This window comes from Prionailurus bengalensis, chromosome D3 (assembly GCF_016509475.1).
Source record: "Prionailurus bengalensis isolate Pbe53 chromosome D3, Fcat_Pben_1.1_paternal_pri, whole genome shotgun sequence".
In the NCBI taxonomy this organism is placed as follows: domain Eukaryota; kingdom Metazoa; phylum Chordata; class Mammalia; order Carnivora; family Felidae; genus Prionailurus; species Prionailurus bengalensis.
This window is the reverse complement of record NC_057356.1, coordinates 76952059-76969491: the sequence shown is the minus strand read 5'-3', so window position 1 is coordinate 76969491 and position 17433 is coordinate 76952059. Positions and strand designations below refer to the sequence as shown.

General features: G+C 49.1%; 1 protein-coding gene across 18 annotated transcripts in view; it reads right to left on the bottom strand.

The window, feature by feature from the left end:
- Positions 1-10110: 10110 nt before the first annotated feature.
- Positions 10111-17433, bottom strand: part of NEDD4L (NEDD4 like E3 ubiquitin protein ligase) — a 345318-nt gene continuing 337995 nt past the window's right edge. For all 18 annotated transcript variants that reach the window (XM_043558980.1, XM_043558977.1, XM_043558978.1 and 15 more), the window contains one exon: positions 10111-15105. In XM_043558980.1, the coding sequence (XP_043414915.1) occupies positions 15003-15105 (103 nt within the window). In that variant the 3' untranslated portion in view covers positions 10111-15002. The remainder of the gene's footprint in view (positions 15106-17433) is intronic.

Here is a 17433-nt window from a genome sequence, read left to right as displayed (position 1 = left end):
CCCCTCCCCCACTTGTGCTCTGTCTCTCTCTGTCTCTCAAAAATAAATACAAACATGTAAAAAAAAATTAAAAGAAAAAAAGAGGATACTCCACCAGACCTGCCCCTCTAGACTTGATAAAGGCCAAGAACTCCAGGGCAGGAAAGTGGGACAGACGCCTTGGCAGCTTCCAGCTGAGTTATTAGACAAGGAGAGGATGAGGAGGCCCAGACAGAGTTATGAGAGTTCTGCCTCCCAGTGTCCACGAGCTAAAGCATGCAGGCCTTTGGGATATACTGTGACAATGTGTTTACATCCTAAGTAAAGAAAAATGGGAGAGTTATTAGATAACTTAAGTCCAAATCTCACCTTGGTCCAAACTGCCTTTGACCACGTGCAGAGGCTGCAAACTCACATGCTTACCTGGGCCAGGCAGGGACTCTAGGTAATGAGTTAAGTGGGCCAGATGGAGTACAAAAAGTAGTGGAGGGGGGTGTGTCCAACTGGAAGGTTCCGGCCCCTATTCAGCTCCCATCCATTGACGGCAGGCCTTCGAATTTTTCATGAGAAATTGGGAAACCTGATTTTTGGGCGAAATGTTCCTCTTAAAAAAAATCCTGGGAAGGCCAAGTAAAGTTCATGGGTGGTCAAACCCATCGCCATTTTGCAATGTTTGTTTCCATACGTTCCGGGGTGCCGTATCTCAGGGAAGTCAGGTGATCTTAGGGAAGTCTGTGTGTGAATTCCTAAAATTTTCTGATCGCTCTGAGCTGTGTGGAGGCTGTCATTCTCCTCTGCAGCTCCTCACTCTATTCTCACACCAAAAGGCAGAGTGGGCTCCCCTCCTCCTTTTCCAAACACAAGGGCATTTTACCCGTGCCCTTGGTCAGCCAAAAGAGACGGCTGAGAAGCCGGCAGAAGTCACTTGCGAGGCACCTCTGCTTAGACAGCCCCATGTGGCCGGGACACCTGCAGGCCTCGAAGGAAACGGCCATCTCTCGAGAACCACGCACAGTGTTGTTGACACCACGAGGCTTCAAGACCGTGTCTGAAAGGATGGGAAGCAGAGCAAAAAGGCCACACGTTCATTCCCTACCGTTTTAGACAACCAGAGGTCAAGGCGGCATGACTCTCTTAGACCATTTTCTGGTTTCAGTCTTTTGCTGACCGTCTCCTTGTTTCCTCTCCTGTTCTCTTGCCAGAGACCCCACATGCCTTTGTGTGTTTTTTTTTTTTTTCAACGTTTATTTATTTTTGGGACAGAGAGAGACAGAGCATGAACGGGGGAGGGGCAGACAGAGAGGGAGACACAGAATCGGAAACAGGCTCCAGGCTCTGAGCCATCAGCCCAGAGCCCGACGCGGGGCTCGAACTCCCGGACCGCGAGATCGTGACCTGGCTGAAGTCGGACGCTTAACCGACTGCGCCACCCAGGCGCCCCCTTTTTTTTTTTTTTTTAACAATCAACCGGGTCTGTCTTCAAGGTCATGTGGTGGAAGATGCTGGTCAGCCTGGCCAACATTTGATTGTTATTCGGGGGGTGGACAGACGCAGGAAACAGTGAGCGTTCTCTGAACTGAAATCCACAGACAACCTCCAAGCTCGCTGCAACCAGCAGCTTCACCCCACTCCCCAGACCGCTGTCCAGCTCCTGTTATTCCAGATTTCTTGAGCATCCAACGTGCGGAGAACACGGATAAAACCCTAGGCTACCCGGTTGCTTATGGTGATGTGTAGGAAGGAGACCATTACGTCAACAACCACCACAAGAGGCAGAAAGGGGCCAGGAAGGATGGAACTTCATTTGGTGGGGGCGCCAGGAAAGGTTTTACGGATGAAGCAACATCAGAGATGGACGCTGAGGTCCGGGTAGAGCTGGATGTGCCTCTTGTAGGGAGGACAGTGTGAACAACAGCAAGAGGGGAGGAGTGCCCGGGGTGGGTGGGGAGACGCTCTCTGGGAGTGAACAGAGGGGCAGGAAGGGAATGTGAGTCTGGAGCCTGACCCTGGCTTGGAGTGCTTGGCTGAGGAGTTGAGATTGTCATGGGTGAGCACCGGTGGCTGTTGAGGGATTTCTGCAGGGGGACGCGGTGACTAGCGCTGAGCTGTGTGCAACTGGATTGGGAACGGGGAACAGGGCGAGGAGGAAAAGGGGTGTGCAGTCAGGGGGTTACTGTCCTCCCTGGGAGAGAAGTTTCTGAGGCTGGGAAGGTGGAGGTGAGGGTGTCTGCACCCTCCTGAGCTGGTAAGGGCGTTCCTGCTGTCCTCTGCCCCTCCCCCTTCTCCCAAGCCCCCACTCTGGTCAGGTGTTTGCCCCTGACTCCCCCCAGAACCTCTGCTGTTGAGATCACCAGGGACGCCCGGACGGCCACTTCCAGCGGGCATGCCTCAGTCGCTTCTTGGGGATCTTCCAGTAACACAGATCTTCCTCTACTCACGATGGGGTTACGTTCTGATAAACCCATCGTGAGTGGAGCGTATCATTAAGTCAAAGATGCATTGCTACACCTGACCTATGGAACATCAGAGCTTGGCCCGGCCTCCCTCACCCGTGCTCCGAACACTGACACGAGCCTGCGGTTTGAGAACCAGGTGTTGACTGTCGCATGCGATGCGCCGACCCCGGCGCTGAGGTTGAAGAACAGGACGGCGTGTGGGGACAGACGGTTGTCGGTGTGGCGGTCATTGACCCTCGTGCTCACTGGCTGACGGGGGGCCAGGTCACTGCCCCCCTGCCCAGTGTCACCGGAGAGGCCACCGCATGTCACTGGCCCGGGGCATGATCGATATTCAAACTTCCAAGTATGGTTTCCACTGAATGCGTGTGCCTTTTACACGATCGTAAGCTTAAAAAATCAGTAAGTTGAGCCACAGCGAAGTCGGGACTGTCTGTAACGGACACACACGGTCTCCCCACCTTCATAAATAAGGTCTCTCCCTGTTTCTGGGACCCCACCGGCTCCTGGTTTTCCTCCCACCTCTCTGGCCACTCCATCCCTGATGGTCTCACCTTCCTGTCCTGGGACCCTCCTTTGCACAGGCTCGGAAGGGCTTTAAATTCCGTCGACATGCTGACGGCACTTACGTTGGCATCTCCAGCCCGGACCCCTTCCTGAACTGTGTTCAGCTTTCCACTTGACCTCTTCTCTGGGTTGTCTAACAGATGTCTCACGTTCGTATATTGCAAGAGGGCCTTGACCTTACTCCCCGATCCTGCTTAGAGTCTCTGTGTTTCTGTTCCTCGTCCCCACGTGTGTTTCCCCACGGAGCCACGTGGCTCACCCTCCCACCTCCTTGAGGTCTTCACCTGGACCCACCCCGTCTAGGCTTGGACCCTCCCACGCTGCCTTCATCTTTCCTCTGCTCGCTTTCCTTTCTTGCCTTCAACGTTTAAGGTCACGTGCATTTTATTTGTGTACGTGTTTCCCGTTTGTTTGCCTCCACTAGAATATACATTTCCGGATGGAAAGGATTTTTGTTTTGTTTCGCTTTGAATTGTGGTATTCTTCCCCCCTCCCGCCGCCCCCCCCCCCCCCCACCAAGTATGTGGCCCATGGAGCAGTGGCACGTGCCTGTTTGCTGAATGAATGAGTCAATGGAAAACTGAACTTTTCCCCTCTTTGGACTTGGGGAGCAAAGCCATGTGGAAGGTCAAAGATGAAGTTCCAGTGTGGATGCCTGGAGGACACCAGGGTACAATTCCCAGAAATGTAGGAACAAGGGAGAAGTTTGGGAGTGGTGTCAGTTTAGACCGGGGCATGCTGAGATTTTGGATGTGAGAGTTGAGGGCTCTGGGTCAGGCTGGGGGAGGAGGTAGATTTGGGAACTGTCCACACCGAGGTGATGACTTTAAGCCATGAGAGGAGGAGGAGGAAGACGAGGGGGAGGAGGAGGAGGAGGAGGGGGAGGAGGGGGAGAAGGAGGTGGGTGGGGTGGTGGGGGGGAAGAGAAAGAGAACGAAGCACAAATTATTGGGGAACATCATTCAGGGGAGGAGACAAACCAGCATGAATAGTTAGGGGGAGAATAATCAGGAAGGTGAAATGTCGTGGCAATCAAAGAGCATTTAAAGAAAGAAGAAACGGTTGCTAGCGTTGAACACTGTACAACAAGGAAGAGTGAAGACTGGGGAAAGGGGAGAAGCGGCCACCCTGAGACCTGCTGTCCTATTGCCCAAATACCCCGGATGGCCTGAGCACCAGGCAGGAGTACTGTGGGGACTGGTGGAGATTTTGTACATAGCAGAGCGGTGCAGTCAGAGCTTTGCTGGAGGCAGGCTAACAAGAGTACAGGTTGGCTGGCAAGAAGAGAGAAAGAAAGAGGACCCATTCTAGAAGGGTAATTCAGCCATCCCAACTCGAGGAGTTCTGGAGTCCAGCTTCAGGGTTGGTGGCTTCAGTGTTTGATGCTCGTAGAGCAAGCAAATGACTGGCCCGACGTCCCTGGGGTCCTTGGGTTGCCCAGACCCTCAGGTTGGGTATGACCATCGCTCTTCCCATGTCACCAGCAATGGGTATTTCCCAATGCCGTGGCCCAGCTTCCACAGCTAATATTTGTCCCTTATTGATCCAGTCGCCAGCCTGTTATTTTTTAACCGGAGTCCAGGGTTCAAAGGCCTGACTTCTGTTTAAACACTCATTACACTGGGGAGGGCATGTCCCTCCGATAATCTCAACTGATGAATAAGCGAGGATCTTCTAAGTCAATATAGACAGGAAAGAAGGCAAGAGAGGGTGAGGACAGAGGGGGAGGGGTTGGGGGTTGGGGGTTGGGGGTTGGGACAGTGGAAAGACCCTACTGGGAGAGGAGCCCTTAGAATTTGTTAAGAGAGCTAAGTAACTAGGACTGGACGGACCAATCCCAAACCCAAACCCAAACCCAAACCTTCTGTCACAAGTAATATTGAATATGTTATAAGAAATCCTTTATCAAATAGAAACTCTAAAAAATATAACAACATCCTGGTGGTAGGGGTAGAGAAATCCTTCTTAGGGGTAGAGAAACCGGCCCTCAGGCTCTGGTCTGTCACGGCCTTTCAAATCTGTCGGACAAAGGGGGGTTTGTCTTGCCCCGGACGGTATCTGGAAAACACGCGCTTGCTTTTGCGGGTGGAGAGAGCTCTGTCCTGTGGGCAGGTGGAGGCAGTGTGGCTTCCTTTGAGGGCCTGGGGTGGGAGCTGCTGCTGAGAACAGGCTGGCTTTTCAGGTGCGTGTCCCTTAGGAATTTTACGGCCCGAAGCATGGCCCCTGCCCTCAGAAGTCCCCCTCTACTCGGTTTGCCGATGGCTCACGGCCATCGTTTCAATCTTCGTTCCTTTTCGTTTAAGCCAAGCAGCACCTCTGGAATTGCTGAAGGTGAAAATACTTCTGGTAGGGGTCATTCATGCGTTCGGTCTTATCAATCATTTACATCTTGGTGGAAACGAGTGTGGTGGTTCTTCCCTCCGGGAGGTTTGGCGGAGGGGAGGCAGAGGGGCAGGGGGCGCAGATCTGGCTGAACGGAGGCCTGCAGCCAGGCGTTCTGGGCTCAGATCACCCCTTCGCAAGTCTCTTCACCTCTCAGTCTGTTTCCTCGTGCGCAACTTGGGCCTACTGATACCGGCCTCGTTAGGCTGATGTAGAGATCTGTGGTAAGTACCCGCAGTCTTATCCTGAGAGTCAACCGAGGACTCCAAAAGCTTGGCAAATGGCAGCCAGGCCACCATTCCACGGGGAAATTCACTCTGCAAAGGGATGCCGGAGGCCGAAGATACACCAGGGCAGCATTCGGCTTCTTGTTCCCAGACTCCTTCACCTTTCCTCTGGGCATCACCGGAGATTTCCCAGCCTCCTTTGCAGTGGGCAAGTGGGGATGTCCCCCCTCCAGACCGGGCCCTCCTGCAGTCCTCCAGCCTCTGCTTGTGGGCTACAGAGGACCGTGCCCCAGGAGATGGTGGACCCGTGAGGGGAGGTGCCTGAGTTCCGGGGGGCTTTGGGAGCCGAGTGTCCCCTCTAAACGACACAGGGCCATGGGGAATAAGCCTTTATCTTAGTAAGAAGCCGCTGGGGGGTTCCTTGTTACAGCATTAACTTGCCCTGACTGATAAAACTCCTGTCTCCTTCCCTCCTCAGGATGCATGCACGAGGAAGGGGGCCGGGGGGCTGGGGGGGGCAATCCAGACCACCCTCTCCATCTTGAGGCACTGATGACTGACTGCAGCCAAACGTGCCTGGATTTCAACCTTTAAGTTCAAGACGATTGCTGCATGTAAACAACAGGTGCGAACATCCTGCAAGGTGACTGCATCTGTTTGAAAAGTGGAGATTCTCATGTTATATATATATATTATATATATATATATAATATAATATATATATGATATATCATGTTATAATATATATAATGTATATATATAATATATATATATTTGGATACTAAACTGTTGTCTTTTTCATTCATGATGACCTATGGCTTCCCCCCCCAGGCTTAATGGGTTTTATGGTTCTAAGGCCGTGTAGACGCCTGCTAGAATTTAAAAAGTCACCGTAGTGAGTCGCGTGCTTCCATTTCTATGAGATTCAGGAACAGGCGAAAACTAATCTATGGTGGAAAAAATTCAGAACAGCAGTTACTGGGGGATGGGGGGAGGGCACAGGAGTGGAGATTGACCAGGAGGCGACATGAAAGAACTTGCTGGGGCAATGGGAATTTGGGTTACATGGGTGCACGCCTTTGTCTAAACCCAGTGAACGTACACGTAAGATTAATTTCATCGTATGAGAATTTTACCTCTGTTAGAAAGGGGACAGCATATCCAAAATGGAGTCACTTGTGCCAAGACTTAATACCTGATTTAGGTACAGTCTCATCCCCTCCCCGCACTCCCAGGAACGTGACCTTTAACCAGCTAACCTGGAACTTCCTGGGTCAGCACTAGGGGGTAATTCACAGAGACCCCTTCTGTTGCCCTTAGGAGGGTGACTTATCTGACACAATGCATTCTTTGCTAATAATGTCCTACCCCCCCCCCCCTTTAAAACCCTTCCATTTTGTACCGCTCCTTGGAGCTCTCTTTGTTAGATTGGATGCTGCATGATTATGAGTCGTTTAGTAAGACCAATTACCTCTCCAAATTTACTCCGTTGAATTGTCATTTAACGCCTCCAAAGGAAAAAAAAAATGTAAATGATAAATCTAGTTAATGACAGGCATGCTGAAGGAATTGGGGGCGGGGAGACAACGGTCCCTGCAATTTACTTTGCAGGGCTCCAGTAATCGCCATGAATTAAAGGATCGGTAGAGAGGACTAGGGTAAGGCAAAGAGTAAAATGCAGCGGCAGAACTATGCGGTGGGGGTACCGTTGTTCACTAGAAAACTTTCAACTTTTCTGTTTTCGTAACAAAATGTGGGAGGGGAAAAAAGTGCTTTGGGACTCAAGGCTGACAGTCCTTAGTACTAAGGAAAATGGCATTGCCAGGCTCTGATAAGAGGCAGATTTTTGTTCATTTTGATAAAAATGCATTTATTGTGAATAAGCACGAGTGGGAGAGGGCAGAGAGGGAGAGAGAGAATCCCAAGCAGGCTCCACGCTCAGCAAGGACTCCGATGTGGGACTCGATCCCATGAACCGTGAGCCCGTGACCTGGGCTGTATCGAGAGCCGGACGCTCAAAATGACGGAGACATCTAGGCACCCCGGTTTTTGTCCACTCTTAAAGCTTCTCTAATCCAGAGCTAAATCTAGACGATGCATAGCTTCTACCTTTGGCTTGTATCATTATTGTCTCCCCAAGGCCAAGCAGGACTGAAAATGGTTAATATCTGAATTCTGGGAACTCTGTGTACCACGTCCATGGCAGGATAATACTTAGAAATTGCCCCAAAGTATACCACCTCTTTAATCAGAGGGATGTGCCTCTCACACACGGCTCTCTTCAGTGTTTCATCTATTTGATGTGGGAAACAAAGGCAAAAGAAGACACTGAATTGCCTTACAGCTTACAGCCCACGGACGTGTTCTTGAGGCAGGCCGTGACCTTCCTCTATGAACTCAATTGCCTTGATGTTAATTCTTTGCTAGAGGCAAAAGGCAGTCTTAGCTTCACATTATCCCCACCTCCAGGATCCTGTTAAGTCTTACCATATAAAAATTCCTTGGTCTCTACCCCCCACTCTTAAGATATAGGTCAGTGATCAACTCCAAGCATATGGCCCCCTGATATACATCATGATGAAGGTTCTACTAGACAGTAGCAGATGACCCAGGCCCTTCAGGGTCCTGGGAACTTTGCTTCCAAAATTCCCGAGACTTACCCTCTCCCTTGCCCCCTCCCAACTTGGAGGTATACAAACCCGCCACCCATCACAACCCCAGGGCAGCTCTTTCTGCCCAGGGGTCCCCACGTGCTAATAAAACCACCTTTTTGCACCGAAGAGGTCTCAGGAATTCTTCGACCGTTTGCTCTGAACCCCAAATCTCCACATCACGTCGTCTTGGTGTGCTGTGTGCCGTGTCCCACACCCCTTCCAAGCTAACTTGTCTGCAAGCCAGCTGCGCCCTCAGGGGGGGAACAAAGGCTCTCCTCAAACACTGGGGTGCGGTGAGGCAAAGCAGAAAAGCTTTGGGAGAAAACCGGTGCCCTCCTCTCCTGCCACTCTGGCCCCAAACCCCGGTCTCTGTCACTCTGTACCCTGTTCGAATAGGGAGCAAAGTGCCCAGGCGGCAGAACTGGCGATGGGGGCCTCATCCATGCGTGAAAACGGCAAGTTTGCTGGGCACCTGGCTGAGAGCGGGGTCAGGTCAGAACAGGCAGCTCACACTTCAAGAAGTCACTTAGGTGGACGCATCTCCCGTGGGGGCTCTGCAGAGGGGCGGGCAGGGGTGGGGCTGGCGGAGTTCACCTTTTTTCCTGGTCTGGCCTGAGACAGTGCCACCAAGGGAAGCTTCCTTCTCACGAAGTGCCCACCCGTGGGCGTCCCCCAGGTCGTGACAGGGTCCTGCAATCTACTAACCAAGGAGACTGGGTCTTCAGTAAACTCCCCAGCGAGATGTTTTCCCGTCCAAGTCCCATAAAGACCTGCTGAGGGTCCGCCGCCTGAGTTCTGTGGGAGCCTACCACTCGGTGTTCTCCCCCGAGGTGAGGGATCTGCAGGTGGTTTTTGTGCTCTTACATCCGGGGACCATTGGCCGTGGCCCCTTCAGAGGCAAGCCTCGGGGATGAGAACTCTCGGATCCCCGCGCTGGGCACCGACGCTCCTACTGGGGGCTTTTACCGTGACCGAGGGGCTCAGATCGCTCCTGGGCTTTGGCGGAGGTCAAGAGCTTATTAACCGAGCAACCGTGTAAAGGATACACGAGAACTTCTTTCTTTATTCCACCCCTTGTCTTTTTGTCTAAGAAAGAACATCCACAAGTTTGGAGCTGTGCCCCCCACCGGCACCTCCCTCCCTTGCCTGTGTGCATCCGGCCGGAGGAGGCAGGCCTGCCCAGCAAGGTGCCATCTGCTGCTAAACTGAAAAAGGACTAAATTATGTCCTGCTTGGATGTTACCTCCTGGCAGTCCCTGAGGGGACAGGCGAGGGCCATCAAGGGGGGGCTTTTGTTCTAAAAAGGAAACTTTTTTTAAAAAATTTTGAAAGAAAACATTTTTAATGCTGACAAACCCTAAAGGTTTAGAAAAAAAATACAATAAAAAGGAAACGTTTCTGAGGAGGCTACCGTTTTAACCGGGAATTGACAGGAAATCTGGAATCTGATAGCATCTTTCTTCTGAGAACCTCTCTGGGCTTCATTACTGAGTCTTATTAACTCACATTAAATTGAGAGTTGGTTGCTTAAAACCCAGAGGTAAAAATATGCCTTGCTAGGGATGGACTCCTATGAATTATGCAAGTGTAAAGTCACTAATTCTCAAATTTAGTAACAAGATGACAGATGGCTCAGAACAGATGCGCATTCCAGCGAGTGTAAGCCTTGTGCTTTGGGCAGATTTTAATGATTTTTTAAAGGTGTGGGGCTTTGAGGGATATTAAGGGAAAGAACGTCCTATAAATCTGCAGGCATTTAAAACCCCTGAAACAATTAAGACAATGCATTCACCAAGAAGCTTCAAATCAAACCAGACAACCCGTAATACTCGGTGTAGAAAAACGTTCCAGCTTCCATAATTCTTTATTAAATATTTGACAAGTTGTATCACTTCTTTACAACGACTTCATTTTGTCACATTTCTCTTTTGCTGCCAGGAAAACAATCTACAATTTCTCTTCAGATCTCTTAAGAAAAATGAAAAGCAAAAAGGATTTGTACTCAAAACTTTTCCTGTATCAAATTCAACCATATTTTAAAGCGATTCTGATTGTGAAAAGGAGCGTTATCCGTAAGTTGTCTTTAAAAAATTTCCCAGTAGTTTGGTTTTTAGTCACTATGTATCAAATAGTACTTGGCTTTGCATTAGGAGGTGGGGTTTATAATAAAAAGTTATGAAACATTGAGAATTCATTTGGAATGCTTGAAACTCTTTTCACCTTAAAAGTCACTGTTGTTTTCATGTTTCATTTGGTAATAGATCCTGAATTAGGGAATGACAGCAGATTAGCATCATTTTCCTGGGGTGCTCTCAGGCTCCGAGGGTCAGAAATCTCAGGACACGGCTTGGAGAAAACTGTAGAAGAACTAAGCTCTCACTCCCTTTCGAAACCAGATTGCTCAAGAAAGGTGTACAAATGCTATACAAATATATACATATATATTTGGACAGCATACATACGTACGTATGTATATACATATCACATAAGTAGTAGTAAAGGAAAAACAAAGTCACGCGAAGTTAACATGAAGGAAACCGTGACAATCTAGGTGAAATCAGTCTGAGTAAGAGGGCCAGCTGGCTTATACAGGAACACAGATGTCTGCAGACACAGGGTTATGGTCATCAGAAAGGCTTTCAATGCTCTGACACAAGGTTGGGATGCAGTACACAGAGGTCTGTCGCCAATGTCGTTAGATTCCCATCGATACTCGGAAACGTGAAACCGACGAACAACAAGACACGCGCCTTAAACATGCGCTGCTTTGCGCGTAACGCCTTTCACAAAGGACAGATGTCTAGGGAGAAGTTTTACTGGAAAATTTCATACAAACAGAAAGCGATCTTCTCCTGAAATAAAACAGTATAGAAGCTCACGTCCTAATGCTACAGCATTGTTTCTGACACACTGAAAGCACGCCGGGGTGGGGATGTGTGTATGCAAGTGTATATACACTATTCATTAAGGCTTAGATAAATTAAAAAAAGTGGTCCAAAGTATATCACATTTTCTTCCCAGTTTTAAAATCTAAAGTACAAAGTGGAGTTTATCAGGAGTTTTAAAAACGCATCTCAGACCTGAAATTGGCAGTTTTGACATGACTTATCAGGATGTACCCCAAAGCCTGAATGAGACAGAGGTAGTGCTCAGATCTCCTGGGGGCCAGGAAGGGAGCAGGCCAGACAGTTACTCTGCACAGCAGCACCCCCTACTGATGAGGCAGGAAATGACACGGGACAGCGGTGACCTCTCCCTGTCAGGACACCGGCGTGGAGTCAGCAGAAAAGAAAGTGGGTGCCTAGCGCAGTGGGGAGGGGCTTGGGAATTGACGAACCCACGCTGTCTATAGATTTTGAAAGTTCGGAGGTGAGATACAAGACTTACGAAAATGCTCGAGTCGGGTGTTAAACAATTAGTAACTGTCGGGGCAATCAGTAATTTGCTGCACATGAACGTGGCTTTCAAGAGAGCTGATCTGGATCTGGCAAGATCAAACAGCAATGGTACACGCTGTCTATTTAACAATGTGAGATGTAGAAAGTGGTTCAAATATTTTGCAAAATCATTTCTCCGAATCTGTCACTGCATCCTTATGTGGGAGGAATAACCCATGTCAGACGCTTTGGAGCATCTGTCATCTGACCATCAGGAATAGCTCATGTTCGACCAAAGGGCCTTGTAAACAAAAATTAAAGAAGCATCTTACATTCTTGTGATCTGGTACAGAATATAGAAAAGTCAATAACGGAAAATGCGTTAAAGCGGAATACAACTTTGAAATAGGTTACAACTGCCTCATTGTCTCCTGTTCCGGAGGCAGCGGTGGGAAAGCAGCGCACTATGGGAAGCCAATCCAGACTTTCCAAATTCGCCTTCAGGCCAACAGGGGACGGGGATCGAAATCCTGTAGTTGTGATGACTCATGTCCCTCATGCAGTTGCCCTGGAACCAGCTTCTTAACCTTGTGGCAAAATGACCCATAATAATGGTACCTTCTTCAGGAAACTTAAAACAAGCCAGACTCGGGGAATTTTTAAGAGAACGGGGTGGGGGGGGGGGCGGGGACCGTGACCTTGGACTTGGGAGAAGGGCCACTGCTAGGGGTAACAGGAAGAGGTGGCCCACCCTCCCCGCCAGGCCTGTGGGTTCCAACGGTGCGTTTTCTTAACCACCACCTGTGACTCTGTCCTGGAGGCAAGGGACAGTGGTTGTCAGGACTTGGAGAAAACAAGATCTAGGACTGTTTTAGACAGAGTGAAGCATCAAGAACTGCTGAGATTGAGGGAACCTCATGTGTGGATTAAAAGCAAAACAAAACCAAACCAAACCCCAAACCCAGCACTATTCAGCCGTTACTGCAATCCAATATTTAGTGGTAGGTGAACTGAACCGTCATTCACAAATGCGTCATTCAAGTATTCAGAGGGGTCCAGTTCGATAATTCTTATCTGCTCCTGGTACAGGAAGTAGCTTAGGATGGGCTTTTCTTTCACATTTTTAACACTTTGCCTAATTTGCATTTACTAAATATTCTGATTTTTTGAGTATACAGTTTGCAAAATGACAGAATCCCAGTTCTTCAACTAGAATCGTAGGCTTTCTCCCCTATAATGACATGATCACTCTCAGAATCCACCCAAGCACTGGCTTTGGCGTGAGCCTAACAAGAAAGCCCTCTGGACAGTGAGGGGTTACACAAAGGGTTTTTTTTTTGCCATGGGACACTGGTTATATTGACTGAAGGGGGGAAAAAAATCCCACAAGTAGATAAAAATAATAAGCAATGTTGTTTTTTCTGATTACTCGACATCTAAGCTCTCTGATCACTGTTGGGTATTTTTAAATCAATAGGAAAGGGGAGCCAACCCTCGGCTCTGCAGAAACCCTTCTCTCAGACACCTCCGACCTCTGCACCTCTACAGGCAGTTCATTTATAACCACAAACGTTCCTGGTTTCTCACGAGCCACCCGGAGCTGGGGAACAATGAATTTCTTACACCAAAAGGTCCTTCTTCCGTAACAAACGGGGAGGCCCTGAAACCACAATTTTCTGTCGTTATCTACGAGTGGCAAGGGATCACATCTCTAGAGTCCCCCCACTCGCGACGGGGTTTGGAACAACACAGGTTAAAAGGACAGCAGGGCTGAACTGCCACGCTGCCTCAGGCTTTCTCTCAAAACACCACGGAATCCCGCAACGAACGCTCACAAGTGCCAAAGGGTCCCGACGGCGCGGAACCCTCCCCCCGGGGCACCGCCAGCTTCGCAGCGCGACCGCGGGGGTCAAGTCAGAGAGTTCCCGCTCACTTTTAATCCAGCACAGAACAGACACAACTCAGGCGGTACACAGCACTGAAGCATGCAACATGTCCTAGGTGACAAAACCCGGTTAGGCGGAGTGTGCATTAAAATGATCTTGGTAGTTGAGTAGAAATCACAAAACAATTGGTGAGGACAGGTGCGTAGGCTCAGCTTTACATCCAGGTTTTATACACCAGCAGCCGGATTCACAATTGATAGATATTGCACCAGAAAGATGTGTGCAGGGAGAAGGAGTCATCATCACATTTAATGTCTATGATTTAAAAACAACAACAACCCATCAACGAAACCAGACAGGACCCCCAGGGAGAACATAAAGTGCCTTCGGAACTGGTGCCGTTAGAGCAAAAACTGGTTATTTAGCTACCGCTAGCAAACGCGTACAAACGGGACACGACCCAGATCTGGTTTCCACGGTTTCAAATCAAGCGCGTGTCGAGGCCCATTCAAATGTCTCTACGACAAACAGCAAAGAGTTTGGAAAAGGTAAAAGAAGAATGGCTGTACAGCATCATGGAGGGTTAAGTAATTTCTCTAATGAGAAAGGACAGTCCGACCCTGCCTCCAATGTGTTCTAGCACACGGAATCACCTCTAAGGAATAACGGTGTGGTTCCTTCCTTCAAGTCAACACCAAATTTGTCATGCTATGTTACAATTCTCTCAGCCTGGAGCTATTATGCTAAATTTGCACGCACACACACAATGTAATATCCAGTTTGTTTTCCATTCTCTCAGAGTATGGAGAAAAGTAGCATTATGTCTAATGTTATATTTTAAATTCTCTCAAAGTACTTGTCCGTAGGTATCTGGACAAAAAAAAAAAAACAACAAAAAAAACCACAACAACAGTCTTTCAATTCTAGTAACATAGGGAGTGGGGGGGGGGGTGTCAAAGTACTTCAAAAATAAAAATGTCACTGACATTAAACCTGGTATGAAATTCAAATACAAAAAAAATATGCTCACTTTTCCAAGTACACGAGACATCTTTAATTGTAATGAAATAAAATCTGAAAATCGGTCTAAATCATTTTAAAAAGTAAACATGAGTTGTAATACTATACCTGTAGAGTGATTAATCCCATTCATTGTCATTATAAAGTATGTAAAATATTTATTAAGGGCTTTGCCTACAGAGGCACAACATAAATAGAATAAGTCCTCCTGAAATGTTATTAGTGTACACATCAACCAGTTGATAATTCGTGGTGGAAAATGCAGGAACGCGACCTGGGACCGGGCTCCCACGTCTGAACCTGGGCAAGTCGCGGGTGGAGGCCCCGCCCCGGGAGCCAGGCCGCCGTGTGCGGCCGCTCTTCCGCCTCGGTCTCTGCAAAGTCGGGTGTTGGGCAAATGCAAAAGTGCAAGCAGGACTCGCTCGATGAACAACCACCCCGAGGAGGGGGGAGCTTAATCCACCCCCTCGAATCCTTGAGCGTTTTCCACGGCCATGAGAAGTTTCTCTCGTAAATCTTCGAAGGTTTCATACGGAGGTAAGTCAAGGCGATTAAAGCTGCAAAAGTAACAGAAAGAACAGGTAAAAAGGCATCCTTCTTGCCCTGCAGTCACAACGGCATTTCGTAGGTTCGCCTAAGGAGGCATCTGGTACTGAGCAAGAGCGTGCAGAGGTCTTCACCAACAATTCTGAGTATCAACAATAAATGCCAGCGATGGGGGTGCCTGTCGGTTAAGCGTCCGACCTCGGCTCAGGTCATGATCTCACAGTTCGTGGGTTCGAGCCTCGTGTTGTGCTCTGTGCTGACAGCTCGGAGCCTGGCGCCTGCTTCGGATTCTGTGTCTCCCTCCCTCTCTGCCCCCCACCTCCCTGCTTGTGCTTGCTTTCTCTCAGAAATAAATAAACTTTAAAAAAAAAAAAAAAGGCCAGCAATGAAATCGTCCACGCCAAAGAGGCTGCAGAACCCACGGGGGAGAGGAAGGAATTTTCTGGGGTCACTGACATCCGTGCCAAGTTCCAAACCCTCGAACACAAAGAACTGACATGTTAGGGATGAACCAAAACCAAGGCTGAGTCTATTTCGAATGCTCTTGCTTATTCTTATTCTACGCTAGCTCCCAAGCTAAGTGCTTTTCCTGGTGGTAACTCAGGTTGTTTTCATCACGGGCCTCTGAGGCGGGTAATGGTTTCTCTAGATTCAGGTCCTGGAGCAGAGAGGAAACGTCAAGGGGCCCGAGCTCTCATTCCCAGGAAACCAGGCCGCTGGCATCTCCAGAATTCCAACGCTAAGCTGCCTGCTCAAAGCAAAGGCAAGTAATCGACATCTGGAGTGGAAAGCCGCATTTACAGCAAGCCTCCAAATATCTAGAGGCTTCAGCCTGGCGACAGGGAAGCCTGCAGACAAACAGTGGCCTCCGTGGGCGATGAGGCACACCCGTCTATGAGAACAGGTTCAGATACTGGCTCTGCGATGTGACCTTGGGCGAGTTACCTTACTCTGAATGCCTTATTCTGTCTGCTTTTTCTATGAAACGGGGAAACTGCTCTCAGGATGCCAGGAAGGTCAAACCAGAACGCATGTAAGGTGTTCCTCGCACCAAGCAAGTGCCCAAAGATGGCGACCATGGTTCTCTGTCACTCACCTCTCACTGAATGCCTGCATGGGGCACAAGGCGTTAGAATCGACACCCATGGGGGTGCCGTGCTGACACGTACCGGTCATGAAAATGGCCACGTGCACTTGCCAAGGCTAGTGACGGTTGGAGTAAGAGTGAGTGAATGTGCAGCACGGCAGTCACCATCGTTAAGTACTCTTGGTCTACTACCTCAGTGAATGCTAGCAATCACCCCTATTCTAGAAAAGAGGAACGGAGGCACAGAGAGGTTAGGTAACTTGCCCAAGGTCACGCAGTAAGTGGGAAAACCAGGACTGTGCCCCAGGCTGGCTCCAACACCTGGCTCAGACCACTGTGCCGCCCCAGCATTGAAAACCCCCTCCTGGCACTGACCTCTGATTCCAAACATGAACAGCACGAGTCCTTATGTTTCAAAAACTAACAGTTATCAGCAGCCATTAGAAGTGGACACACATCCACGGTGGGCCCTTTAGAGACCCTTAACATGTTTCACAAGACCCACCGAGCACTCAGACTTTTAAGTCGCTAAACACCAAAGTTACAGCAGAGGACAACACGAGGCTTCTCAAACTGGACTTCTCAGAAACCCAGGAATCCTGAAGACTAAGTCCAAAAGGGTTTTCAGTTTGGTAATGGTCTCAAACGTTACCTTACCAGCTGTCACCACAGAGCTCCACGTTTGCAGACTGCACTTAGAAACAGCCTATCACAGAGGCGCCCGGGTGGATCCGTTGGTTGGTTAAGTGTCTGACTTCAGCTCAGGTCATGACCTCACGGTTCGTGGGTTTGGGCCCCGTGTCGGGCTCTGTGCTGACAGCTCGGAGACTGAAGCTCTTTTGGATTCTGTGCCTCCCTCTCTCGCTGCCCCTCCCCTGCTCACACTCTGTCTCCCTCTCAAAAATAAATAAATATTTTTAAAAAAATGAAAAAAAAAAAAAACAAAAAACAAAAAACCCAAACCCCAGCCTGTCACAGAAGCTGACTTTAGTCTGATCCGTAGTTGGTCTTACACAGTCCAGGGCCTGCGATCCCTATGGGGCCTAGTGATGCATTCTCAAGGATCTGTGACCATCTTTCTGTTGTGTAGGACCGTTGCTTCCAATTATCGTGATGGTCATAGGAGTTAACGCATCTAACGTGCTCAGGACAATGCCTGGAACACAGTAAGTGCCTGGTAAGTGTCTGATGAGCCAGGAGCCTGGCTGGCTCTGACCTGCCACTTAGCCAGCTGAGTGGCCTCCATATTCTC